This window comes from Quercus suber, unplaced genomic scaffold, assembly GCF_002906115.3.
Source record: "Quercus suber isolate HL8 unplaced genomic scaffold, Cork oak 2.0 scaffold_132, whole genome shotgun sequence".
In the NCBI taxonomy this organism is placed as follows: domain Eukaryota; kingdom Viridiplantae; phylum Streptophyta; class Magnoliopsida; order Fagales; family Fagaceae; genus Quercus; species Quercus suber.
Genome location: NW_027069595.1, coordinates 853047 through 879131, shown reverse-complemented (window position 1 = coordinate 879131; position 26085 = coordinate 853047). Strand labels below are relative to the sequence as shown.

At 34.4% G+C, this 26085-nt stretch overlaps 2 protein-coding genes and 1 long non-coding RNA gene across 19 annotated transcripts in view; all 3 read left to right on the top strand.

Moving 5' to 3' along the window:
- Nucleotides 1–1123: 1123 nt before the first annotated feature.
- Nucleotides 1124–9920, top strand: LOC112025885 (putative disease resistance protein RGA3). Of its 2 annotated transcripts, XM_065776387.1 has the most exons (4): nucleotides 1124–4202; nucleotides 4538–4701; nucleotides 5135–5223; nucleotides 9865–9920. In XM_065776387.1, exon 1 carries the CDS (start codon nucleotides 1289–1291, stop codon nucleotides 4163–4165), a length of 2877 nt encoding a protein of 958 aa, XP_065632459.1. In that variant the 5' UTR covers nucleotides 1124–1288; the 3' UTR covers nucleotides 4166–4202; nucleotides 4538–4701; nucleotides 5135–5223; nucleotides 9865–9920. The 2 variants fall into 2 exon arrangements, with proteins under 2 accessions (XP_065632459.1, XP_065632458.1); XM_065776386.1 differs by lacking the exon at nucleotides 4538–4701.
- LOC136068750 (uncharacterized) lies at nucleotides 5566–7558 on the top strand. The gene is made up of 3 exons (XR_010630068.1): nucleotides 5566–6754; nucleotides 6856–6983; nucleotides 7415–7558. It is a non-coding gene; the product is annotated as an uncharacterized LOC136068750 (long non-coding RNA).
- Nucleotides 9921–9952: 32 nt separating the features above from the next.
- Nucleotides 9953–26085, top strand: part of LOC112004420 (uncharacterized) — an 85330-nt gene continuing 69197 nt past the window's right edge. Inside the window, exons 1-13 of one of the 16 annotated variants that reach the window (XM_065776410.1) lie at nucleotides 20611–20677; nucleotides 21464–21555; nucleotides 21653–21780; nucleotides 22254–22377; nucleotides 22509–23065; nucleotides 23157–23241; nucleotides 23341–23455; nucleotides 24158–24183; nucleotides 24433–24485; nucleotides 24787–24943; nucleotides 25224–25299; nucleotides 25406–25523; nucleotides 25677–25836. In XM_065776410.1, coding sequence (XP_065632482.1) covers nucleotides 23175–23241; nucleotides 23341–23455; nucleotides 24158–24183; nucleotides 24433–24485; nucleotides 24787–24804 — 279 coding nt within the window. In that variant the 5' untranslated portion in view covers nucleotides 20611–20677; nucleotides 21464–21555; nucleotides 21653–21780; ... (1 more) ...; nucleotides 22509–23065; nucleotides 23157–23174 and the 3' untranslated portion in view covers nucleotides 24805–24943; nucleotides 25224–25299; nucleotides 25406–25523; nucleotides 25677–25836. Of the gene's footprint in view, nucleotides 10095–10525; nucleotides 10650–20610; nucleotides 20678–21463; nucleotides 21556–21652; nucleotides 21781–22253; nucleotides 22378–22508; nucleotides 23066–23156; nucleotides 23242–23340; nucleotides 23456–24157; nucleotides 24486–24786; nucleotides 24944–25223; nucleotides 25300–25376; nucleotides 25524–25676; nucleotides 25837–26085 lie in introns of those variants that run through there. The other 15 variants (XR_010630090.1, XR_010630089.1, XR_010630085.1 and 12 more) reach the window with 15 other exon arrangements.

The window sequence follows — 26085 nt, the reverse complement described above, 5'->3', positions numbered from 1 at the left end:
TCACTCTCTCGTTCAAAGCGTGCCACCGGAGCGTGGCGAGGTCGATGGCGAGATCGATCGCTGTGGGTCACAACGTGGCGAGGTCGATGATCGATGAGCGTGGCGAGGTCGATCTCGGCGATGATCGGCGATGATCGATGAGAGTGGCGAGGTCGATGATCAGTGATGATCGATGAGAGTGGCGAGGTCGATGGTGGCGATGATCGATGGCGGTGATGATCGATCAATGATTTTTTCTTTGATTTTAGGTGGAGATCGGGGTTGATTTGATGTTGCTTTTTCTTTGATTTTGGTTGATCTGTGTGGGTTAGTGGCTTTTGGTTTCTGATGATGGTGGTGATGGTGGCTGGGCGGTGATGATGGTGGCTGTGGGTCTGTGAGAGAGAGAGGTAGTGAGGGAGTAACAATAAAAAATTGTAAAATAGGGAATATTTTATTGAATAAATGTGGAAAATAAATAAACTGACGTGGGTGTATTGTAAAAGTGGTCGGGTAAAATAGAAAAAGTATGTTTTTTCATGTAAAATAGACATAGAATTTACAAGAGCTGATGCGAATGCTCTAAAGGGGAAAACAATTTGACCTACGGTGTTGCATCATATTATAATTATCTATTTTATCATTAATAAATAAATAAATAACCCACATTTTCTAGGTGCACTATATTTTTGTTAACTTACAGTAAATAATCAAATAAAAGTTTCAGAAAAAATTATTAAAATGCACATGAAACCTTTTAAACTTCTTCCAAATGACAATTAATGCTTATTACATTACAATATCAAGGAAGTTACTATGTGAAACCTTGAAAGAAGTCATTGAACTTTCTAAAAACCAAACCGGTCATTACGGTCAAACATTTCACGTTTGAGCTTTCCAAGCAAAATGGTAGACAATAAGTTTATAATCACAGAAATTTTCACAAAAAATATTTTAAAATGCTGAAATAACCAGTTGCCAATATAAATAATAAAATAATATCAATAATAATCCTAAAAACAATAATAATGGAATAAATTTTACCCCGAACATCGTCAAATGATATAAAATAAATAATAAAAAAGAAGTATAGAATAGTACATAATAAAAAAGATCAGGACTTGTTTCCAAAAAAAAAAAAAAAAAACACCCGAAAGCAGCAGGGCTAGCCTAAAAATATATATATTGGCTACATCATTTTCCGACTAATTTTAATCTCCTCTTTGGTCTTTTCTTTCATCAACCAGTTGCCATTTGCTCTTTCAGTACTCGTGTTAACCAAACAAATTTCCATTTCCAACTTCCAACTATGGCTTGGGCTCTTGTTTCTACTATCAAGGACCAGCTTAGTTCTTTCATTGCTTCAGAGTTCTCGTCGATTGCAAATGTCAAGGGAGAAGTGCAAAAGCTTGAAAGCAAATTCCACACCATCCAAGCAATGCTCAATGATGCAGAGAAACGGCAAGTGAAGGAGGAAGCTGTGAAGCTTTGGTTAGATAAACTCAAAGACGTATCCTACCAGGTGGACGACGTGTTGGATGAGTGGAACACTGCCATGATCAAAGAAAAGATTGAGAAACAACAAAAAGATGATGAAGAAAAAGCTGAAACTAGCAGTGCTGCTAAGAAAAGGAAGGTATGGCCCCTCATCTCAATTCCTAATTTTTTTCAGCACCGTGATATTGCTCATAAGATAAATGAACTTAATGAAAAATTAGATGATATTAACAAAGAGAGGGAGATGTACGGGTTTGAATTGAGTAGGGCCATTGAAGTAGTTGAGAGACCAAAAACTACTTCCTTTGTTGATGTGGCTAAAATTCTTGGTCGTGATGAGGTTAGGAAGGATCTAGTGAGCATCCTACTGGGTGAGGGTAGTCAAAAAGAAGAAAGAAGCCCTTATGTCATTTCTTTAGTGGGCATGGGTGGTATTGGAAAAACTACTCTTGCTCAACTCGCCTATAACGAAGTGAAGACCCATTTTGATATGAAAGTGTGGGTTTGTGTTTCTGGCTCTTTCAATAAGTACAAGATTGCCATGGAAATCCTTGAATCTATTTTATATAAATCCCCCAAAATGACTGCACCGCAAAGTCTATTGGAATTTGAAATCCTGGAATTTCTTGAATCTCAATCCCCTAACATGACTGCATTGCAAACTCTATTGGAAACAATTTGTAGAAAAGTTGAGGGAAAGAAGTTTTTTCTTGTCTTAGATGATGTGTGGAATGAAGACTCCACAATGTGGGAGCCATTCAAACTTGCACTCAAAGGTGTTGCTAATGGCAGTAGAATTCTAGTCACCACACGTAAAACTAGAGTTGCGGAGATAATGGAAAGTGTGAGCATTATTAATTTGAAGGAATTGTCAAAAGAAGATTGTTGGTTGGTGTTTAATAAAATAGCATTTTTTGATAGGGATTCTAATCAACGTGAGCAACTAGAAGGTCTTGGTAGGCAAATAGTAGAAAAATGCAAAGGCTTGCCACTTGCCGCAAAGACTCTAGGGAGTCTCATGCGCTTCAAGAGAAGTATACAAGAATGGAAGAGTGTTCTAGATAGCAATTTGTGGGAATTGGAAGATGCAGAAATAAAAAGTATTTTTGCACCATTGTTATTTAGTTATTATGATTTATCGTCACCATTGAGACAATGCTTCTCATTTTGTGCTGTTTTTCCAAAAGGTTATGTCTTTTCTATCGATGAGTTAATATTTATGTGGATAGCACAAGGATATATCAAGTCAAATGCAAATATGGAGATAGAAATCATGGCGAGAGACTACTTTGAAAACTTAGCCATACGCTCTTTATTCCAAGATTTTGAGAAAGATAAGGATGATGGCAAGATAATAAGGTGTAAAATGCATGACATAGTGCATGACGTTGCACAATTAATGTCAAAAAATGAATGCTTCACAATCAATAGTGACATAAATTTGGGATTAGATTATAAAAATGCTCGCCATTTGCAATTAAAAATTCTCAAAGAAGCCCAAATTCCTGATGCAATTTATAGTGCAAACAATCTACGCACCCTCATTCTTGTATTTCAAGGTGATTATAACTTATCTACCCTATTCCAACATTTTAGATGTTTACGGACATTAACTTTGAATTTTGAATATGATGATATGTTGAAGGAACTTCCAGATGTAGTGGAAAATTACATACATTTGAGGTATCTCTATTTACATAAATATGATGACAATTTGCCTGAAACCATTTGTAATCTATGTAATTTACAATATTTGAAGGTTACAATTGGTCGTAGGTTCAAGAATTTACCACAGGGGATGGGTAAACTAATTAACTTAAGACATCTTATTTTGGATGAAAATGGTTATATTTTTGAACCGATGGATTTTCCAAGAGGGATTGGTAAATTGACTTCTCTTAGAACATTAAGCCATTTCAACATAAGTGGTAAGAATAATTGTACAGGATGTAAACTTGGAGAATTAAAAAATTTGAACTATCTTTCAGGGAGTCTTAAAATAAGAGGGCTTGGGAATGTAGTAGATGCATGTGAGGCCAAGAATGCACAGTTCAATGAGAAAATAGGCCTCCATACTCTAGATCTAAATTTTCACAGAGAGAATGATATGAGAATGGGGAATGAATATGATGATGAATTAGTTCTGAATGCTTTAGAGACACCTCCAGAGTTAGAGAAATTATCAATTTTTTGGTATGAGGGCACCACAATTTCTTTTAATTCGACGATGCTCTTGACCAAATTGAAAACGCTTTATCTCGAAGGCTGCATAAAGTTAGAGTCATTGTCTTCTCTATGGAAACTGACATTCCTTGAATTATTAACGATAACGAATGCACATAGCTTGAAAAAGGTCGGTGTTGAATTTTTGGGAATAGAATCTGAAAACAAGAAAGACAACAAAATAAAAATATTCCCAAATTTGAAATATCTATGCTTTATGGAATTGTACGAGTGGGAAGAATGGACTGGAAATGAAGGGATGAGAGAAGCAGGGGAAAACGAGGAAGACTGTTTTGATATAATGCCATGTCTTGAAGAGTTAAAAATTCTATGGTGCCCAAAGTTAAACTCGTTACCGAACTTCCTTGGTTCAACTGGATTGAAGAAATTGGAGATCCAAGGCAATCAAATTCTCAGCGAAAGAGGACTGACCCAAGATTTCCCATATCCCAGGAATCAAGATTAACTAAGTATGTGCAACAGTGCAAGGACACGGATCAGAGGTAACTTCTTCATTTATTTTACCAAAAATTTCAATTAGAGGTTCTAATTTTTCTGCCACAACTTTCCACGGAAAAAAATTTACTAAGGTTGAGATTTATCAAATTCTCAGTAATTTTGAATTAGAGTGATTCATTGCTGTGTGTATATGCAAAAGTAGCATAACATGTAGTTGCTTAGATTTAGTTATCTTGTGATGTATCTAAAATTTTTTGATGGGTTCAAAATAAATTTAGGTTTTATATTTTGTTGGCATTATTTCGTGTCAAACTTCTTTGTAATTTGCTCGTTGTATCATTGTAATCATGTTTGAGTGGGTCCAATGTACATTGAATAGGTTCTAGAGCTTAAAGTGCAAGTTAGACTTTCTGGACTATGGGTCCACCGACTTTATGGAGCTATCCGGCGAGTTTAAATTCTGTTATTTCAGAGAAGTCGCCGGACCAATGCCGGACTGAGGGTCAATCGACTTCTCCTTAGCACATCCGGTGTTATCGTGTGGTATTGTGATATCTACTTTACTGCTTTGGAGTTTTTATTAGTTTCCTATCCATTCCATGCAATCAATGCTTGTGTTAATTTGCTAATTGCATTCACAATTTGGCTTAATTGTTAAGTTAGCATAAAACAGGTCGCAGTTATTTTATTTAGGGAGAGTTAATCAATATTTGATTAGTGCTTTAAATTTGGGACCCCCAAAATATCCACAAATCAATTTTTTTTTAAAGGTTGGATATTTTTGTTAGAATAATCAAATGAACATAGCACTAAATCTGACTTATCTGCATATAGAAAAAACAACTACAGTGCCTGCCAATTTCTAATTTGTTTTCTGTTTAATGTATATAGGTCTTGCTCATTTTCTTGATTTCGGCTGTGTATAAAACTAAACTCAAATAACTCATATGCATTTCTTTTGGGCATTTAAATTCAGTATTACGAAGAAGAGTATGACAAAGGATCGGTTGCTGGAAAAGTTCATTCTCTACTTGATTTAACGTAGCAAGTCTGATCCAGTCACAGGTAAATTCTTCCACTTCTGCTTCATCTTCATCTTTTATCAGAGCTAAATGTCGATTAATTATCTTACTTATCTCTCGAAAGTTCTCTAAAAAAGAAATTAATCACAACTGGGAGAGAAATTTTTTGCATTCTGGCCAAAATCACAAAGACTAGCATGAATGGTACAATCTGGTATGCCCACTATTTGCAACATTACAAATTAATGTGAATGTGTGTGAGGTTATCAATTTGGAAAAGACAAACGTTGCAGAATGGATGTTACTAAAATTTTACTAGGGGATTGTCATTATTTTCATATGGCCTTGTTTTTTTTTTTTTTTTTTTTTTTTTTTTGCTTTTAAAATCTCCATAAATTTGTTGAGTGACTCTATAAACTGATTGAGGTTTTGTCCACAATGATCGGACTTCAACAAAGATAAACCTAATGTTTTGAAACTGTAATTGTTAATTCTCAGCTCATATAAATTTTGAAGCAGTACTGTCTTGTGTCCTACTGAATACCAATTTATGTTTTCCACTGGTGAGCTTCAAGCTCTAGCTTTTGGCCCACTGTCCATGGATTGGAGTCTAGAACAGTTCAAAATATTTGTTATAGTTTGAATAGAATTGATAATCAAGATAGTGGCATGATCATTTTCATGATGTTAGTTAATTTCCTCTGCTTTTTTTTTGGGATATAATCCTCTGCTTGTTAAATGCTCATTTGGAAGTGATGATGTGGTACCATTTGTTTGATATTATTTGCTGATCATATGCGATGCATATTCAGGTTGCAGTTTTCTAGTTCCCCAATGTGTATCATTGTTGTTGTGAGTTTATTCAATTTCTTGTCTTTTATATATATATATATATATATATATAATCTATAAATCTATATCATAATATTTTGCTTGCAATTGATTACTTACTTGGATTGGAGTCTAGAACAATTCAAAATATTTGTTATAGTTCGAATAGAATTGATAATCAAGATAGTGGCATGATCATTTTCATGATGTTAGTTAATTTCCTCTGCTTTTTTTTTGGGATATAATCCTCTGCTTGTTAAATGCTCATTTGGAAGTGATGATGTGGTACCATTTGTTTGATATTATTTGCTGATCATATGCGATGCATATTCAGGTTGCAGTTTTCTAGTTCCCCAATGTGTATCATTGTTGTTGTGAGTTTATTCAATTTCTTGTCTTTTATATATATATATATATATATAATCTATAAATCTATATCATAATATTTTGCTTGCAATTGATTAATTACTTGGATTGGAGTCTAGAACAGTTCAAAATATTTGTTATAGTTTGAATAGAATTGATAATCAAGATAGTGGCATGATCATTTTCATGATGTTAGTTAATTTCCTCTGCTTTTTTTTTTGGATATAATCCTCTGCTTGTTAAATGCTCATTTGGAAGTGATGATGTGGTACATTTGTTTGATATTATTGGCTGATCATATGTGATGCATATTCAGGTTGCAGTTTTCTAGTTCCCCAATGTGTATCATTGTTGTTGTGAGTTTATTCAATTTCCAAGTAAGTAATCAATTGCAAGCAAAATATTATGATATAGATTTATAGTTTATATATATATATATATATATATATATAAAAGACAAGAAATTCCCCCTTTTCAGGGATCATAAAGTCAGCTACAATTTCGGATTTTTGGATGGTGACGGTGAAAAATTATTTGCGTTTGTCCATGTGTCAGAAAAGTTCAGCATCAGCTTGATTCGGCATTGCAATTCTGTTTCAGTCATGGGTAACGCCTTCTTCTTCTTCATCTTCTTTAATTTCACCAAAATTTCAATTAATTATCCAACTCATCCCTCAAAAATATCATAATTACAACTTTGGTAGATTAATTTTAAATTTTGGCCAAACTCACAAAGACATTGACACGAATGGTTCAATCTGATGTGGAAGATTCTCTATTTGAAAAGAGAAGAAAAAAATAATACCTGAATGAATGTCACTCAAATTTTAACTTGACATGTTGGCTTTCTTTTGTAGTCAATCTAAGTTGGCGACACATGAAAAGAAATTTATGTGACCCTAGTCTTAAGAAGAAAGAGAGGGGTCGTCAAGGCTTTAAGATGTTTTTGTTAATTATCAAGTACAAAAGTTATAGGCTTAGGTAATTGCTATTTTTCAAGTTATAAAGAAATATCATATGCTTGTTTCTTGTTTCAGAGTCTGAAGCATTTTGTTACATGAAAAAGTGTGAAGTACTGGAGGCCGGTTACTAGCAGGAAAGAAGAAGAAACTACATATACCTTGGCTTTGTTAGTTGGATCATCTACTCCTCCACTGTGAGGTATATCTCGATATTTTTTTCTTAATAATCTATCTGTTTTTCCATATCATTTTGTCCATCCTTGATTATCTCATGCTAAATATTTAATTCTTTTTTGCCTCATTTGAACCAAACATCTAATTCTAATATCTAGGAATGTACATTTTGTGATGAACCAAATTTTCCCACATGGATGCACATTTGAGAATGGACCACAGAAGCAGGTTCACTATCATTTCATAATGGAAGCTGTTAAATAACATTATTAGCAAACGCGATGTATTATATCATGTTGTATATGCTAGAGTGGATGCGGAAGAGGAAGTATAGAATAGGAACATCGAGAACACAAGGGTTACGTGGTTCAGCCTTGTCAGCCTACATCCATGAAGGAATCCCTTAAGGGCTACAGCTTTATTGTATAAGAGTGTAGTACAATAACCTGTGTTACAATGAACCCTAACATGAGTATATATAGGCGACTACACCCTAGACTACTAGTACAAGTAGGAATGGACTTTGGCCTATTACATTGGGCTAATATATGTCTAATATATATCTCTAACACCCCCCTTCAAACTCAAGGTGGAAGCTCGATGAAGGCTTGAGGTTGGATAAGCATGAGAAGATCATTGACAGGTCGGGTCGGTCCTGTCAATGATCAGCTAGGTGACGTGGTGCTGACGAGGCGACACTGCAGACGTGGCTAGCGACGTGGCTGATGACATGGTGATGACCTAGATTAGGGCTGAAGTGGCAACGGCTTGCGTGTGCTGACGTGGCAAGATGACGTCATCAGATGACGTCGGGATGACATCAGCAGTAGTCTTCAGGCGTGTGTGGCGCATGCGAGTATTCCACCGGCGCGTGGAAGAGTTTAGGAAAACCTTCGGCGCATGTAACATCCGATGCTCTCCAGATTTCTCAGTTTTGCAGATCGGCGGACTACAAGGCTATCAGGGTGGCGCGTGTAACCACAGGAGGATCTACACTTGTGAAATCCGCTGCGGCGCGTGGAGAAGTTGGTAGAAATTGCGTCAGCGCATGGAGGCGCGTGCAGAGTTCAGTGGAGACCGGACTTCTAGGTTTTTCTCACGGGAGGCCGTGGGGCACGTATGTGTGGTTGGTTTCATGAGGCGAAGCTTGGATTTGCACAGATCTAATAAGTTAAGTCACGGCTTGCTTGGTTGTTAGATTTTGACACAGCACAGAGCCATGGTGGCTGCGAGATGCTGTGGAGTCTAGATCCAGCAGACAAACATGTGTGGCTTCAGATGATGGTATGCACGTGAGAATCTTCTTTGCTGTGTAGAGATGTTTGTTTGATGCCAAGAACGAAGCATGGCTCTGATACCATGTTAAATATGTTATTAGCAAACGCAATGTGTTATACCATGTTGCGTATGCTAGAATGGAAGCGGACGGAGAAGCATAGAATAGGAGTACTGAGAACACGAGGGTTACGTGGTTCAGCCTTAACGGCCTACATCCACGGAGGAATCCCTTAAGGGCTACATCTTTATTGTATAAAAGTGTAGTACAATAACCTGTGTTACAATGAACCCTAACATGAGTATATATCGGCGACTAAACCCTAGACTACTAGTACAAGTAGGAATGGACTTGAGCCTATTACATTGGGCTAATATATGTCTAATATATATCTCTAACAGAAGCAACGAAGTACATCATGGAACATATCATGTGTAATCCGTGACAGATGAATGGTGAGCTAGGTAATTAACCTGTTTTCAGCTTATGTAATTTCCAACGTTATGTTTTAGGCTTTGAATTTAGTTTGCTAATTTTCATTGTTTAGTGTTATACATTGAGGAGATTGATGAAAACAAAGGTGTGGATTTCTTGTCTTAGTGATTGAAGAGATTTGTGTCATGGAAGAGAGGGAAGAGTGGAATGTTAGCACCAAGAGTGAGGGGAATGAGATGAGAAATGCTTGCTTTTCTTTTTATCATTGTTAGTAATCCAATTTGGAATGACATTCAAAACTGGAACTACCTAATTAGTCACCAATATGTGTTAGTCACCAATATGTGCAAGGAAAGTAGAAGAAGAAGAAAGAAATGAAGCCATTTTACTTTTTTTTTGCTCTTGGCAGTTCAATTCTGATTCACCTATAGGTAGATTTATATTCCTCTTTTTCTCTTCCTCAGATACCATTGCGTTTACCTTTCAATCCATGTTCAATAACTTTTATTTTCAACACTTAAGGGTCTANTATTTGGTCTTTTTTTTTTTTTTTTTTTTTTTTTTTTCAATTTATTTAATATTGAATTTTCCTGTGTCTAAACGTAATTCCGTCCTGCATGGTTTGGTGTTATACATTTAGGAGAGTGAAGAATACAAAGGCGTGCAGATTTCTTGTCTTAGTGATTGAAGAATATATATATATATATATATATATAAAAGACAAGAAATTCCCCCTTTTCAGGGATCATAAAGTCAGCTACAATTTCGGATTTTTGGATGGTGACGGTGAAAAATTATTTGCGTTTGTCCATGTGTCAGAAAAGTTCAGCATCAGCTTGATTCGGCATTGCAATTCTGTTTCAGTCATGGGTAACGCCTTCTTCTTCTTCATCTTCTTTAATTTCACCAAAATTTCAATTAATTATCCAACTCATCCCTCAAAAATATCATAATTACAACTTTGGTAGATTAATTTTAAATTTTGGCCAAACTCACAAAGACATTGACACGAATGGTTCAATCTGATGTGGAAGATTCTCTATTTGAAAAGAGAAGAAAAAAATAATACCTGAATGAATGTCACTCAAATTTTAACTTGACATGTTGGCTTTCTTTTGTAGTCAATCTAAGTTGGCGACACATGAAAAGAAATTTATGTGACCCTAGTCTTAAGAAGAAAGAGAGGGGTCGTCAAGGCTTTAAGATGTTTTTGTTAATTATCAAGTACAAAAGTTATAGGCTTAGGTAATTGCTATTTTTCAAGTTATAAAGAAATATCATATGCTTGTTTCTTGTTTCAGAGTCTGAAGCATTTTGTTACATGAAAAAGTGTGAAGTACTGGAGGCCGGTTACTAGCAGGAAAGAAGAAGAAACTACATATACCTTGGCTTTGTTAGTTGGATCATCTACTCCTCCACTGTGAGGTATATCTCGATATTTTTTTCTTAATAATCTATCTGTTTTTCCATATCATTTTGTCCATCCTTGATTATCTCATGCTAAATATTTAATTCTTTTTTGCCTCATTTGAACCAAACATCTAATTCTAATATCTAGGAATGTACATTTTGTGATGAACCAAATTTTCCCACATGGATGCACATTTGAGAATGGACCACAGAAGCAGGTTCACTATCATTTCATAATGGAAGCTGTTAAATAACATTATTAGCAAACGCGATGTATTATATCATGTTGTATATGCTAGAGTGGATGCGGAAGAGGAAGTATAGAATAGGAACATCGAGAACACAAGGGTTACGTGGTTCAGCCTTGTCAGCCTACATCCATGAAGGAATCCCTTAAGGGCTACAGCTTTATTGTATAAGAGTGTAGTACAATAACCTGTGTTACAATGAACCCTAACATGAGTATATATAGGCGACTACACCCTAGACTACTAGTACAAGTAGGAATGGACTTTGGCCTATTACATTGGGCTAATATATGTCTAATATATATCTCTAACACCCCCCTTCAAACTCAAGGTGGAAGCTCGATGAAGGCTTGAGGTTGGATAAGCATGAGAAGATCATTGACAGGTCGGGTCGGTCCTGTCAATGATCAGCTAGGTGACGTGGTGCTGACGAGGCGACACTGCAGACGTGGCTAGCGACGTGGCTGATGACATGGTGATGACCTAGATTAGGGCTGAAGTGGCAACGGCTTGCGTGTGCTGACGTGGCAAGATGACGTCATCAGATGACGTCGGGATGACATCAGCAGTAGTCTTCAGGCGTGTGTGGCGCATGCGAGTATTCCACCGGCGCGTGGAAGAGTTTAGGAAAACCTTCGGCGCATGTAACATCCGATGCTCTCCAGATTTCTCAGTTTTGCAGATCGGCGGACTACAAGGCTATCAGGGTGGCGCGTGTAACCACAGGAGGATCTACACTTGTGAAATCCGCTGCGGCGCGTGGAGAAGTTGGTAGAAATTGCGTCAGCGCATGGAGGCGCGTGCAGAGTTCAGTGGAGACCGGACTTCTAGGTTTTTCTCACGGGAGGCCGTGGGGCACGTATGTGTGGTTGGTTTCATGAGGCGAAGCTTGGATTTGCACAGATCTAATAAGTTAAGTCACGGCTTGCTTGGTTGTTAGATTTTGACACAGCACAGAGCCATGGTGGCTGCGAGATGCTGTGGAGTCTAGATCCAGCAGACAAACATGTGTGGCTTCAGATGATGGTATGCACGTGAGAATCTTCTTTGCTGTGTAGAGATGTTTGTTTGATGCCAAGAACGAAGCATGGCTCTGATACCATGTTAAATATGTTATTAGCAAACGCAATGTGTTATACCATGTTGCGTATGCTAGAATGGAAGCGGACGGAGAAGCATAGAATAGGAGTACTGAGAACACGAGGGTTACGTGGTTCAGCCTTAACGGCCTACATCCACGGAGGAATCCCTTAAGGGCTACATCTTTATTGTATAAAAGTGTAGTACAATAACCTGTGTTACAATGAACCCTAACATGAGTATATATCGGCGACTAAACCCTAGACTACTAGTACAAGTAGGAATGGACTTGAGCCTATTACATTGGGCTAATATATGTCTAATATATATCTCTAACAGAAGCAACGAAGTACATCATGGAACATATCATGTGTAATCCGTGACAGATGAATGGTGAGCTAGGTAATTAACCTGTTTTCAGCTTATGTAATTTCCAACGTTATGTTTTAGGCTTTGAATTTAGTTTGCTAATTTTCATTGTTTAGTGTTATACATTGAGGAGATTGATGAAAACAAAGGTGTGGATTTCTTGTCTTAGTGATTGAAGAGATTTGTGTCATGGAAGAGAGGGAAGAGTGGAATGTTAGCACCAAGAGTGAGGGGAATGAGATGAGAAATGCTTGCTTTTCTTTTTATCATTGTTAGTAATCCAATTTGGAATGACATTCAAAACTGGAACTACCTAATTAGTCACCAATATGTGTTAGTCACCAATATGTGCAAGGAAAGTAGAAGAAGAAGAAAGAAATGAAGCCATTTTACTTTTTTTTTGCTCTTGGCAGTTCAATTCTGATTCACCTATAGGTAGATTTATATTCCTCTTTTTCTCTTCCTCAGATACCATTGCGTTTACCTTTCAATCCATGTTCAATAACTTTTATTTTCAACACTTAAGGGTCTAGGAATGTTTTGAATGCTTGAATCCTTTTTTCATTCAACAAGGTTAAGAAGAAATAGGGAAGACCCATGGCTCAAACCACGTAATCCTTTTTTAATTCATCTAATCTTATTGTTATAGAGTTATGTACTTGCTTTGTATCAAGTTCTCATGTCTATATTTTGTGCTCACACATTCATTAGAATTTTATTTTTCAATTCAAATGCAATATTTAATAAATTGAATTGGGGTTTATCACATTTATACACATTAAATTCAACATGTAAATTGATTGACATATTAGATGATATAATATGAATGTTGGTCATCATAGTCTAGAAGACTGGTTTCATCGGGCAAGGTGGATGCCTAACACCTTCCCACCTTGTAACATAGCCTCCGAGCTTAGATTAAGGGTTAGTAGATCAAATGCTTATCCATGTAATTTTCAATTTTTAGATTGTAATTAGAAAACAAAGCCATCTACTTTATCTTAGATTGTATCTATGACCAAAGTCATAATTGAAAATTAATAAAATGAGGAATTTTTCATTTTTGGTTTTCTTATTTATCCCAATAATTAAATAAGTGACGACTCCATTGTAAAACCCTTAATCTAAAGGGAAAAATATAATCAGTCGAACCTCTATTTTGAGAGGCAATAACACAACTCCACTCATTCATGTGGGTTTGGCCTAACATTCCTTTAAAAGGGGGTCAGGGGTGCGATCTCTCATATCATTAAATTATTTATATTTTCTCTCTCTTTTTCTTTTAAAAAATAAAAAATGTAATATTTTACTTAAATTCAAATAAAAGAAAATTGTGCTCATCAAATTGTACTAATTTTTTTTTTTAACATTTACACTTTCTCCAACCTTTCTCATTCTCTTTACCTTTTCATCTCCCCAAAAATTCTACCTTGATATTACTCTTCCTCTTTCATTTTATCTTCCTTTATTTTGTTTCTTTTTATTATCATCCTCTTAGTATAAATTTGTTTTCACTCTTCCATTCTTTACATAATTTTATCTCACAAAAAAGTGGTTATTTCCTACTCTTTCTCCCGTGGATTTTTATTTTTATTTTTCTTGCATCTTTATTTTTGCTTGATAAAGTTTTTTATTTTTTAGAACTCTATTTTGGTTGATGGGATTTAGTTTTGTGTTTTATTTTATTTTATTTTTTATTTTTTATGACTTTGATTGTTAAATATTATCATATTGCATTATAAATAATTAGTATATAAGAATGTACTATTATTATATTACATAGAATTATTTGGATAAGTTAGAGTTTATTGTTATGTATTTTTTTTCTCATATCCTTTTATTTAACATTTAAATTCAGCCACATCCCCCATATATATCATTAAATTATTTATATTTCCACTCCTTTTTTATTTTAAAAAATTTAAAATATAATATTTTGACTAAATTAAATAAATAAAATTATCCACATTAAGTGGAGTAATGCTAGGGAAACACCCATTCTCACACCCAATGCATCAAAGGAAAAATGAAATACAAAACAAATCAAGTTAGAAACACTAAATTAAAAAAAAAAAACTAATAATGCATTTTTAGTGTCATAGAATCATCATCAAATTTTGGAAAATGATAGGTTGCCAACTGAGAGAGAAATGGTATAAAAAAAAACCAATACAAAGTAATAAAGTGTAGATAAAGGGAAAAAAAAAAACCAAATGTCAATTAGTAATCGTTGATTGGAAAACAAAGAGGTTGTAAGGAGAAGTAAAAAATAAAATAGAGATTACCGTGTGGAGAACATTAAAAACTTTATAGTGTAGTAACATAAACCGTTAAATTCACTTAAAAAATTAAATCAACAATTAAATACAATCATAGTACTAAATTTAAATTTAAAACTAATCAAACTCTAATTATGGAAACCATATTAATCATAACTAAAAAAGAAATGTTCTCTAATAGTAGTAGAAATTACATAAGAAATAAAGTTAGAAAATTTAAAAATCCATTTTTTGACATTTCATTTAACCTTATTATAAATATATATATATATATATATATATGTAAAATTTTCATACACTATTACTTAAAAAAATCTAATGAACAATGTCACTACTCATTTATCGTCTTTGTTATGCAAATCATCAGTTAGTAAATAAATGATAATGATAAGAAGTGTTACAATGAGATCACTAAATATATATAATATATATATATATAAAAAATTAATTAGCCACTATCATTATGGAGTAGTAGTCTATAATTGTGTGTGTGTGTATGTGGGTGTGATAAAGGTAAAAAAAGTATATTAAGGTTTTTATTAACTTAAAAACTAATGAAAAACCAATGGTTAACTAAAATTATAGTGTTAATAAAATATTTAATGAGACCCTTAAAAAAATTATCATGCGGACATGCGGGTATGCGACTAGTATAATAAATTAAACTCAAAGATTTAAAAAGGTAACAAATGAAGCCTAGGTCCATATCTTGTCCCAAAAAAATAAAAATAAAAAATAAAAAACTTGGGTCCATATTAAACCCCAAACACAATTTCATTCTATTTAATGGGTTGGAATTTAATTGTTACTTTTAAAAACTTTAATATTATAATTTGTTACATTATATTTGCAATTTTTAGGTTCAAATATAATTTCCCCTACTTTGGGAGTTGGGAGAGGGGGGGGGGGGGGGGTTGGGTTTGGTGTGGTGGTGACTAGCGAGTGTTAAGCTCTAAAGAGAGGGAAATGAGTTTTCAATAACCCGTTTTTTCTTTGTACTTTTCCCATTCCTAACTCTTTTTTTTTTTTTTTTGGGTATGATTGCTCTTCCTAACTTGTGAGGTCATTTGTCAATATTTTTGGCTGAAATGCCTTGCCCATCAAGGTGTTCTTTGGTTGTATAACCTAGAAGATATTTGGTTTTTAAAAAAAAAAACCAAAAACAAAGCATGATATTAAGGGTGTGCATTTAATCTACCAATTTGGCGAAACCGACGCCTTGGGTTGTTTTTCGTGGTGTGGGTTGAAATTTTATTTTGAGTCTTGGATTCGGGTTGATTGTTTTTATTGCTATTTGTTTAACTATATATATATATACATATATATTAACCTTATTTTAATATTTTAGTTCATTTCATTTTTGGTATTTTGAGAATTAGATTAGTTTTGGAATATAATTTAGACATATTATGTGAATTGTAAAATTATTAATAAAAAAACTTATATAGTTCATGAAAATCTTTTTTTTTTTTTTTTTTTTACAAGAGATAAAACATTCAAGTATAACACGACCTTAGCCCAGAGAGCTAGACATTCTTTTCTTTTATCTGTCTGGGTGGAGCATGTTCCACTGGACATTATATCTTTCTTTTTGCATGACTTTCGGTTTTCTTAATATAAAGCAGTAATATGGTTCTCAAAAAAAAAAAAAAAAAGTATAACACAACCTTAGCGGGTTGGGTTAAAAAAAACGTCTAGTTGTATACCCCAGCAATCATGATACTAAATATGCTAGAATTATTCATTATTTTAATACAAAATGCAACAAATAGTCAATTTTTCTTCTCCAAATGGGGAAGACATTAACAGCAGCCTTCCATGACTATTGGTGCACCACCCCCCATTTGTCCTATTTTACACAGTTTGTAGATAATAGAGAGAGAGAGACCACATCAACATATTCTTTGCACTTCAAGTCCGTGCCCTCTAAGTAAAGTCACTTCCACATTCTCAAATCCTTCTCACTTCATTCTCTTAAGCATCCGCATGCCAAACTTTTTGACAAAGCTTGTATTCACTCACAACTTGATGAAAATTCTTGCATTCACTTCTCTCTCTTTTTTTGTTGAAGTCTTTTCTAGCTTGATGGCCTTCTATTTTTTTCTCACAATTTGATGCTTTCTCAAAATCTTATCTCTCCTTGATGGATTTCCTTCTTTTTTTTCAACTTAAACATAAATGCATAAACACTGTCCCGCTAGTAATAATAATAATAATGACAGCATAAAAAATAGTGGAGTCAAGCGGGCCAGATAAAAAGCGAGAGCAGGGCTAAGTTAAAAGGTCAATTGGCTACATCATTTTCCGACTTTAATCACTTCTTTCATCAAGCAGTGGGCATTTTCTCTTTCAGTACTCGTGTTAACCAAACAAATTTCCATTTCCAACTTCTAACTATGGCTTGGGATCTTGTTTCTGCTATCAAGGACCTGCTTAGTTCTCTCATTACTTCAGAGTTCACGTCGATTGCTAATGTCAAGGGAGAAGTCCAGAAGCTTGAAAGCAAATTCCACACCATCCAGGCAACGCTCAACGATGCAGAGAAACGGCAAGTGAAGGAGGAAGCTGTGAAGCTTTGGTTAGATAAGCTCAAAGACGTATCCTACCTGATGGACGACGTGTTGGATGAGTGGAACACTGCCATGATCAAAGCAGAGATTGAGAAACAACAAAAAGATGATGAAGAAAAAGCTGAAACTGGCAGTGTTGCTAAGAAAAGGAAGGTATGGCCCCTCGTCTCAGTTCCTATTCTTTTGCAGCATCGTGATTTTGCTCATAAGATAAAAGAACTTAATGAAAAATTAGATGAGATTGACAGAGAGGGAGAGGTGTACACGTTTGTATTGACTAGGGGCAATGAAGAAGTTGAGAGACCAAGAACAACTTCCTTTGTTGAAGTGTCTGAAATTCTTGGTCGTGATAAAGTTAGGGATGATCTAGTGAGCATCCTATTGGGCAAGGGTAGTGAAGAAGTAAGAAACCCCCATGTCATCTCTTTAGTGGGCATGGGTGGTATTGGAAAAACTACTCTTGCCCAACTAGCCTATAATGATTATGAGGTGAAGGCATATTTTGAGATAAAAGTGTGGGTTTGTGTTTCTCACCCTTTCGATCAGGGCAAAGTTGCCAAGGAAATTTTTGAATCTATTGAATTTCAATCCCACAACATGACTACTTTGCATAGTGAAACAAAAATCTTTGAATCTATTGAATCTCAATCCCCCAACATGACTGCATTGCAAACTCTATTGGAAGCAATTTGTAAAAAAGTTGAGGGAAAGAAGTTTTTTCTTGTCTTAGATGATATGTGGACTGAAGGGTCCACAACGTGGGAACCATTTAGACTTGCACTCAAATGTGCTGCCCAAGGCAGTAGAATTCTAGTCACCACACGTAAAGGCAGAGTCGCGGAGATGATGGGAAGTGTGAACATAATTAATTTGGAGGTATTGTCTAAAGAAGATTGTTGGTTGGTGTTTAGTAAAATAGCATTTTTTGATAGGGATCCTAAGCAACGTGAGCAACTAGAAGACCTCGGCATGCAAATAGTAGAAAAATGCAAAGGTTTGCCACTTGTCGCTAAGACTCTAGGGAGTCTCATGCGGTTCAAGAGAAGTAGAGAAGAATGGAAGAGTATTTTGGATAACAATTTTTGGGAATTTGAAGATGTGGAAAGAAGTCTTTATGCACCGTTATTACTGAGTTATTATGATTTATCCTCACCATTGAGACGGTGCTTCTCATTTTGTGCTGTTTTTCCGAAAGATTATGTCTTTTCTAGTGATGAGTTGGTATTTATGTGGATGTCACAAGGATATATCAAGTCGAAGGCAAATATGGAGACAGAAATCATTGCTAGAGAGTACTTTGAAAATTTATCTATACGATCTTTCTTCCAAGATTTTGAGAAAGATGAAGATAATGACCAAATAATAAGGTGCAAAATGCATGACATAGTGCATGACTTTGCACAATTAATATCAAAAAATGAATGCTTCACAATCAATAGTGACATAGACTTGGGAGTAGATTATAAAAATGCTCGTCATCTGTGGTTAAAAATTCCCAAAGATGTCCAATTTCTTGAGTCCATTTGTAGCGCAAAAAATTTATGCACCCTCATTTTTGTACTTGAAGGTGGTTATAACTTACTTACTTTATCCCAGCATTTTAGATGTTTACAGGTATTAACTTTGTATTGTGGATATCATAGTATGTTAATGGGACTTCCAGATGCAGTGGGAAATTTCATACATTTGAGGTATCTCTATTTAGTCAATTATTATGGAGATGCATTGCCTGAATCCATTTGTAATCTTTGCAATTTACAAATTTTGCATATTAAAATTGTTGGTGGGTTACTAAAATTGCCACAAGGGATGGATAAATTAATTAACCTAAGACATTTTAAGTTGGATTGCAAAACCTATAGGGATCCAAATATAAATTTTCCAAGAGGGTTTGGGAGATTGACTTCTCTTAGAACATTAAAGTATTTCCACGTAAATGGTGAGGATGATAGATGTAAATTGGGAGAACTAAGAAATTTGGACCACCTTCAAGGGACTCTTCAAATAAATGGGTTGGGGAACGAGGTAGATCAATGTGAGGCCACAAATGCACAACTGAAGAAGAAGATAAACCTTCGTACTTTGAAGCTATTGTTTCACCCAAACAAATGGGATCCTGGGGAAATAACAAGGGGGATGGATGCATTAGTTCTGAATGCCTTAGAGCCACCTTCTAACTTGGAAGATTTAAGCATTCATTACTACAAGGGACCGACAATGTCTCCTTGGATGGTGTCCTTGACCAATTTGAAAAAACTTTATTTTGAGGATTTATTTAGGGGTTGAATTTATGGGAATAGAAGAATCCGAAAAGAAGGAGAAAGATGATATATCAATAACGCTATTCCCAAATTTGATATCTCTCGAATTTAACGAATTAAGAGAGTGGGAAGAATGGAATGGGATTGGAAGAGAAGAAGAAGAAGACTGTAGCAGAAGATTCACTATAATGCCACGTCTTCAACATTTGAGTATCTGGAATTGCCGAAAGTTAAAGTCGCTGCCGAACTTCCTTCGTACAACTCCGTTACAGCATTTGGAGATCCAAAGCTGTCAAATTCTGAAGGAACGCTGCGAAAGAGGGACAGGAGAGGAATGGCCCAAGATTTCCCACATCCCTAACATCATAATCAATTACAAGCATGTGCAAAAAGACGGTCGAGAGTATAAAATTGATTCATATCTCCAGGTAATTTCTTCTGACGCTTCTTCTTCTCCTTGGTCTTCTTCTTTTATTTTGCAATATATCAATATTATATTAATAAAAATGTTACTTTTCTACCAAAATTCCCCACTGGAAAAAAAAAACGCTGGTTGATGAATTTATCTGCTTCTCAGTCATTTGAATTAGGAGATTTATTGTTTAGATTCAGTTATTTTGTGATTTATCTAAAATTTCTTAGTAAATATCCAAATGAATATCCTTAAAAATCTCTTTCATTTGCATATGTATAGACAGAAAACAACTCCAATGTCATTTACGGTTTTCCTCAATTTCTTGAATTAAAATGGTTCCCGGGATCTCCGTCTTGCGTATCTTCCTTTATTTTGCTAAATATATCTATTTATATTCTAATTGACTGCCAACCAGTCCCACAAATTAAAATTTTGATAACAACTTTAGTTAGATTCTGAGTAATTTGAATTAGGCGATTTGTATTTTGCCGTATTCTCATAACTAGCAAAGCATGTGGTTCTTTCTCAAAAAAAGAAAAAAGAAAATCTTGTGATATATCTAAAATTGTTTAGACTAATAAAAAATGATGATGGCAACAAATCTTGCTCATTTGCATATAGATAAAACAACTCCAATTGCTCTCTCTAATTTCCTTCCGTTTGGGCATGTAGACTAATTTGAAATAACTCATGGTTTTCTTTTGGGCATGTAGATACCAAGAGGCAAATCTTTCAAACTTTTTGGATGAAACATGATTTGAAAGTGTGGGCAAAGTTCTTTCTTGACTTGATTCAGAGATGCAAGTCTAATCCAGCCATGGGTAACTTCTTCAAACTCTTCTTCTTCTTCTTCTTCTTCTTATTCTTCTGCTTTGTCTTCTTTTTTTATTAGAACTAAATATCAATTAATTATCCTACTTATCTGTCAAAAATCCCTTAAAATAAGATTTTGGCCAAAATCTCAAAGACACTGACATTAACAGTTCAATCCTATGTTCTCTTTTGTGTGTGCCTTTTATATATGTATTAAATAATAACTTCTTATCACACTTCATTTATAATATTTTAACATTTTTCCTATCAATTATAAGATCAATGACCTTTTATATGGAAATAACTCAGATGGGTCTTGTTGAGTAAATTTTTAAATTCGTTAATGCTTTAAAATCTCCATAAATTTGTTGAGTGACTGTATAAACTGATTGAGGTTCTGTCCACATTGATCAGACTTCAACAAAAATAAACCTAATGTTTTGAAACATGTACTTCTGTAATTGTTAATTCTCAGCTCATGTAAATTTTGAAGCAGTACTGTCATGTAATGTCGAATACCAATTTATGTTTTCTACTGGTAAGCTTCAAGCTCTAGTTTTTGGCCCACTGTCCATGGATTTGAGTCTAGAACAGTTCAAAATATTTGTTATAATTTGAATAGAATTGATAATCAAGATAGTGCCATGATCATTTTCATGATGTTAGTTAATTTCCTCTGCTTTTTTTTTTTTTTTTTTGATATGATCCTCTGCTTGTTAAATGCTCATTTGGAAGTGCTGATGTGGTACCATTTGTTTGATATTATTTGTTGATCGTATGCAATGCATATTCAGGTTGCAGTTTTCTAGTTCCCCAATGTGTCAATGGTTCAAAGGTGCTGGTCTCTTCACAATCATTGTTGTTGTGGGTTTATTCAATTTTACAAGTAAGAAATAAATTTCAAGCAAAATATTATGATATTGATTTATAGATTTTTTTTTTTTTTTTTCTGGTATAAAAGACAAGAAATTCCCTCTTTTCAGTGTTCATAAATTTAGCTACAAGTTCAGATTTTTGGATGATGATGGTGAAAAATTATTTGCAATTGTGCATTTGTCAGCAAAGTTCAGCTACGGCTTGATTCGGCATTGCAATTCTGATCCAGTCATGGGTAACACCTTTTCTTCATCATCTTCTTTTATTTAACCAAAATTTCAATTAATTATCTTACTCATTTCTTAAAAATTCCCTCAAAAAAATAATAATAAAAACTTTGGTAGATTAAATTAAAGATTTTGGCCAAACTCACAAAGACACTGACACAAATGGTTCAATCTATATGCAGCTTAACTAGAATGTGTGAATGTGTGGAAGATTCTCTATTTGAAAAGAAAAGAAAAAAAAAAAATAATACCTGAATGAATGTTACTAAAACTTTAACTTGACATGTTGGCTTTTTTATGTAGTCAATCTAAGTTAGACGCATGAAATGAAATCTATGTAAAACTAGTCTTAAGAAGAGAGAGAGGGGCCCTCAAGGCTTTAAAATAAATTTGTTAATTATCAAGTTTGAAAGTTATAGGGTTATGTAATTGCTATTTATCAAGTTATAAAGAAATATCATATGCTTATTTTTTGGTTTAGAGTCTGAAGTACTTCATTACATGAAAAAGTGTGAAGTACAAGAGGCCCGTTACTAGCAGGAAAGAAGAAGAAACTACATATACCTTGGCTTTGTTAATTGGATTGTTTGCTCCTCTACTATGAGGTATATCAATATTTTCTTCTTAATAATCTGTCTGTTTTTCCTTATCATTTTGTCCATCTTTGATAGTCTCATGCTAAATATTTAATTCTTTTTGGCCTCATTTGAACCAAACACCTGATTCTAATATCTAGGCCTGTACATTTTGTGATGAATCAAATTTTCCCACATGGGTGCACATATGAGAAAGAACCACAAAGGCAAGTTCTCTATCATTTCATAATGGAAGCAACAAAGTGCATCATGGAACATATCATGTGTAATCCATATTATATGGTGACAGATGAATGGTGAGCTACGTAATTGACCAGTTTTCAGCTTATGTAATTTCCCATGTTGTGTTTTACGTTTTGAATTTAGTTTGCTAATTCTCATGGTTTGGTGTTATACATTGAGGAGATTGATGAAAAAAAAAGGTGTGTGGATTTCTTGCCTTGGTGATTGAAGAAATTTGTGTTATGGAAGAGAGGGAAGACTGTAATGTTAGCACCAGGAGTGGAGGGGAATGAGATGAGAAATGCTTGCTTTTCTTTCTATCATTGTTAGTCATCCAATTTGGAATGACATTCAAAACTGGAACTACCTGAAATAGTCACCAATATGTGCAAGGAAAGAAGAAGAAGAAGAAGAAGGAAATGAAGCCATTTTACTTTTGTTTGCTCTTGGCAGTTCAATTCTGATTCACCTATAGGTAGATTTATATTCCTCTTTTTCTCTTCCTCAGATGCCATGGCGTTTACCTTTTAATCCATGTTCAATAACTTTTATTTTCAACACTTAAGGGTCTAGGAATGATTTGAATGCTTGAATCCTTTTTTCATTCAACAAGGTTAAGAAGAAATAGGGAAGACCCATGGCTCAAACCACGTAATCCTTTTTTAAATCATCTAATCTTATTTTTATAGAGTTATGTACTTGCTTTGTGTCAAGTTCTCATGTCTATATTTTGTGCGTTTTCTGACTCAGAGGCAGAAGAGTTTCATGGCATGAAAGAGTGCGAAGTGGGGGAAGCAATCACCACGAGATATGAAGATATCACAAATACATTGGATCAAGTAATGATCACAGAACACCATTCTTGGTAGTGAATCAAATTTTTAATTGGTTTGTTGTGACTTCTTTTCTTTCTTATTTCCATCTGCCTCACTCAAGGAGTTTCCTCCACGGTGTGGTTTATTTCCTTCAAGATGTAGGAAACCGTATCAAGAGTATGTCTGATTTTTTTAGGCCTACGACTAAAAACTAAAATGAAGATATTGCATAAACCGAGAATCTGCTTAGTTACATCAATGCAATGTATCTGACTTGAATATTATTAGTTGCTTAGCATTTGTCTAATTAGCCTTCAGAAGCACTTTAGTTTACCTTGATATCTTCCTAAAAATTGAAAAGAAAGTTCCTTAAAGGAGGGCTGTAATCTCATATTGATTATTTTCTAAGTAATTAATTATGGCTTAAAGCATTGTATATTTTCTAAATAAAGAATAAAATTTAGTGAAAATAGAAATTGGCTTCCATTTTTTGCTATTACAGAATCTATAGAGGAAAATTGGGTAATGCAAAACAATCCATAGCCAATGAACACTGTTAGATTTTTCTTTTCTTTTTTATTAATTTTTTTTATTTTTTTTTTATTTTTTTAAAATTTTTTATGGAGGTAGTGATCCTAGAAGTTGCACTAGTGTATGTTTAGTGCTACAAAACAATCTTACCCGCAAATCTTTTCAAAATGGTTTTATGGTATCTGTTTGTACTCTCATTCCTTTAACCGGTTATATTGCAGGTTGAACTCAAAACCAGTCCATATAGGTAAGCACAGCTTGCTTAAGAGGGAATGGTTATGCAAATGACTGAAATTTTATTTTGTCACCATAATTGCGGGAACAGGAGGTTTTAGTAGCACCTTTGAAACTGTCTACAGCATTCAGGATTGAGGAATCTACTAAAAAGATCTTCGCTGCCATTAGTAACTTTAAGATTTAACTTTTCAATGCTGCCATGACCTTGCAAACTGCTCCAGTATATCTGTTTGATAATTTTTCATTTGAATCTCATCAGTTTTACTTAATGGGAGTAGACATAGCTCAAGAGCAGCTTTTGTGGTTTATGAGGTAATGAAATTGATTTACCATTTTAAGAAGTTACTACAAAATTATAATCTATACATATGAAACTTGTGTTAAAGAGTAATCTTCTCAGTAGGAAATTTGGAGTACTGTCAAAAGATGTTGCAGCTAAATCTCCTAAAATTATTGACAATGTCATATCTAGCTCATCTCCTAGTGTAATCTATGATTATATCTCTAAACAATCTTCTTCTGTTTGTCATTCATGAATTCAGATCATAGACAAAGTCCTCTAGTTGTTACAAATAGCATTAGACCAACAGATTAACGTATACCATATGGGCAGATTATTTGCAACGGATGAGGAAGACAAGACCAATGTCAAAGAGGAAACCCCATCAGGAACATCAAGGATTCAGTGAGGAAGGAAATGCGAACGAGCTTGACACCACCACTCACAAAGGAAAGTGAGGAAGATCATGTCTCGCAAAATATATTATATGGTATATTTTTCCTTTAACTTCCATTTGTTGGTTTGATTATCAAATCCATACTTATTGCTGCTTCTCATTTGAATAAAGTCTTTGGTAGCTCTGTTTTGTCATAGGAATTAGGATTATATTTTCTGGGTTATTTTTATGCTAATCATCTTGCTTATGAGTTAAATAAGTTGCAAGGCATAGTAGTAAAGTTTACTGTAGGAATTACCATTCTGCTGCTGGATATAGTCTGTCCCCTATTAGTCACCTTGTTTTTACTAGTCTTTTGATTGCTCGTGTGTAGTGCGTGGTGCTCAACCCTTGTATAATGCATAAACATTGAAATTCCTCACAACATGTTATAGCTCTTTGAATTTAAGGTTAGGCTACTATATATTCACTTTAGATCATTATCATTGACATCCATTGTGATTAAAAGTGTTATTATTCTAATCAGTTTTAATGATGCCTGTTAACCTGAATAAGCCTTGAATCCCAGCCACTTGAAAACATTCCATGCTTTACAATAGACCCCTGAGGACAGAGAAAGGATATTCAGTGAGCACTTAGGGATGCGAGCATGGATTTTGAACTGCCAAGGGAAGTAAGTTTTTCCCCAATGACCAAATTTTCTCGAATTGGTTCTTCATTATTCCTCTGCTGGCTTTTTAGGTTCTCTATCTGGCATGCTACTATTTAGTTTCATATATCTTTCTCTACATTAATCTGTTGGGTATGGTTGTCACTCATGATTCAGATCACAGATGGAGCTCATTTTCTTAGTAGCCAGAGAGTGTTTGAAGTTACAAGCATGGAGAATGGTTTATAGTGATGGAGATTTGAGATTGACCTCAAATTTCATCTATTGTGCCTTTAACGTCCTTTATATACTCCTCATCATCATGTTTAAATTGCAGGTCTGCGTTTTTATTTTATTTTCTTTCTTTCTTTCTTTTTTTCCTCATAATTAAGGTACTTTTCTGTTAGCTTTTTTAAAGTTATCTAAAAGGTACCATATATATATATTCTCCTATCTTCTTTGTGTGTGTAATCATCACTATGAATTTTTACAATATTCCAATAAAATTGCTCGACATCATTCCACCATGTGGTTATATAAGTTTTAAATATAGTCAATGAATTGCTAATTTATGCCGATCTTGCAC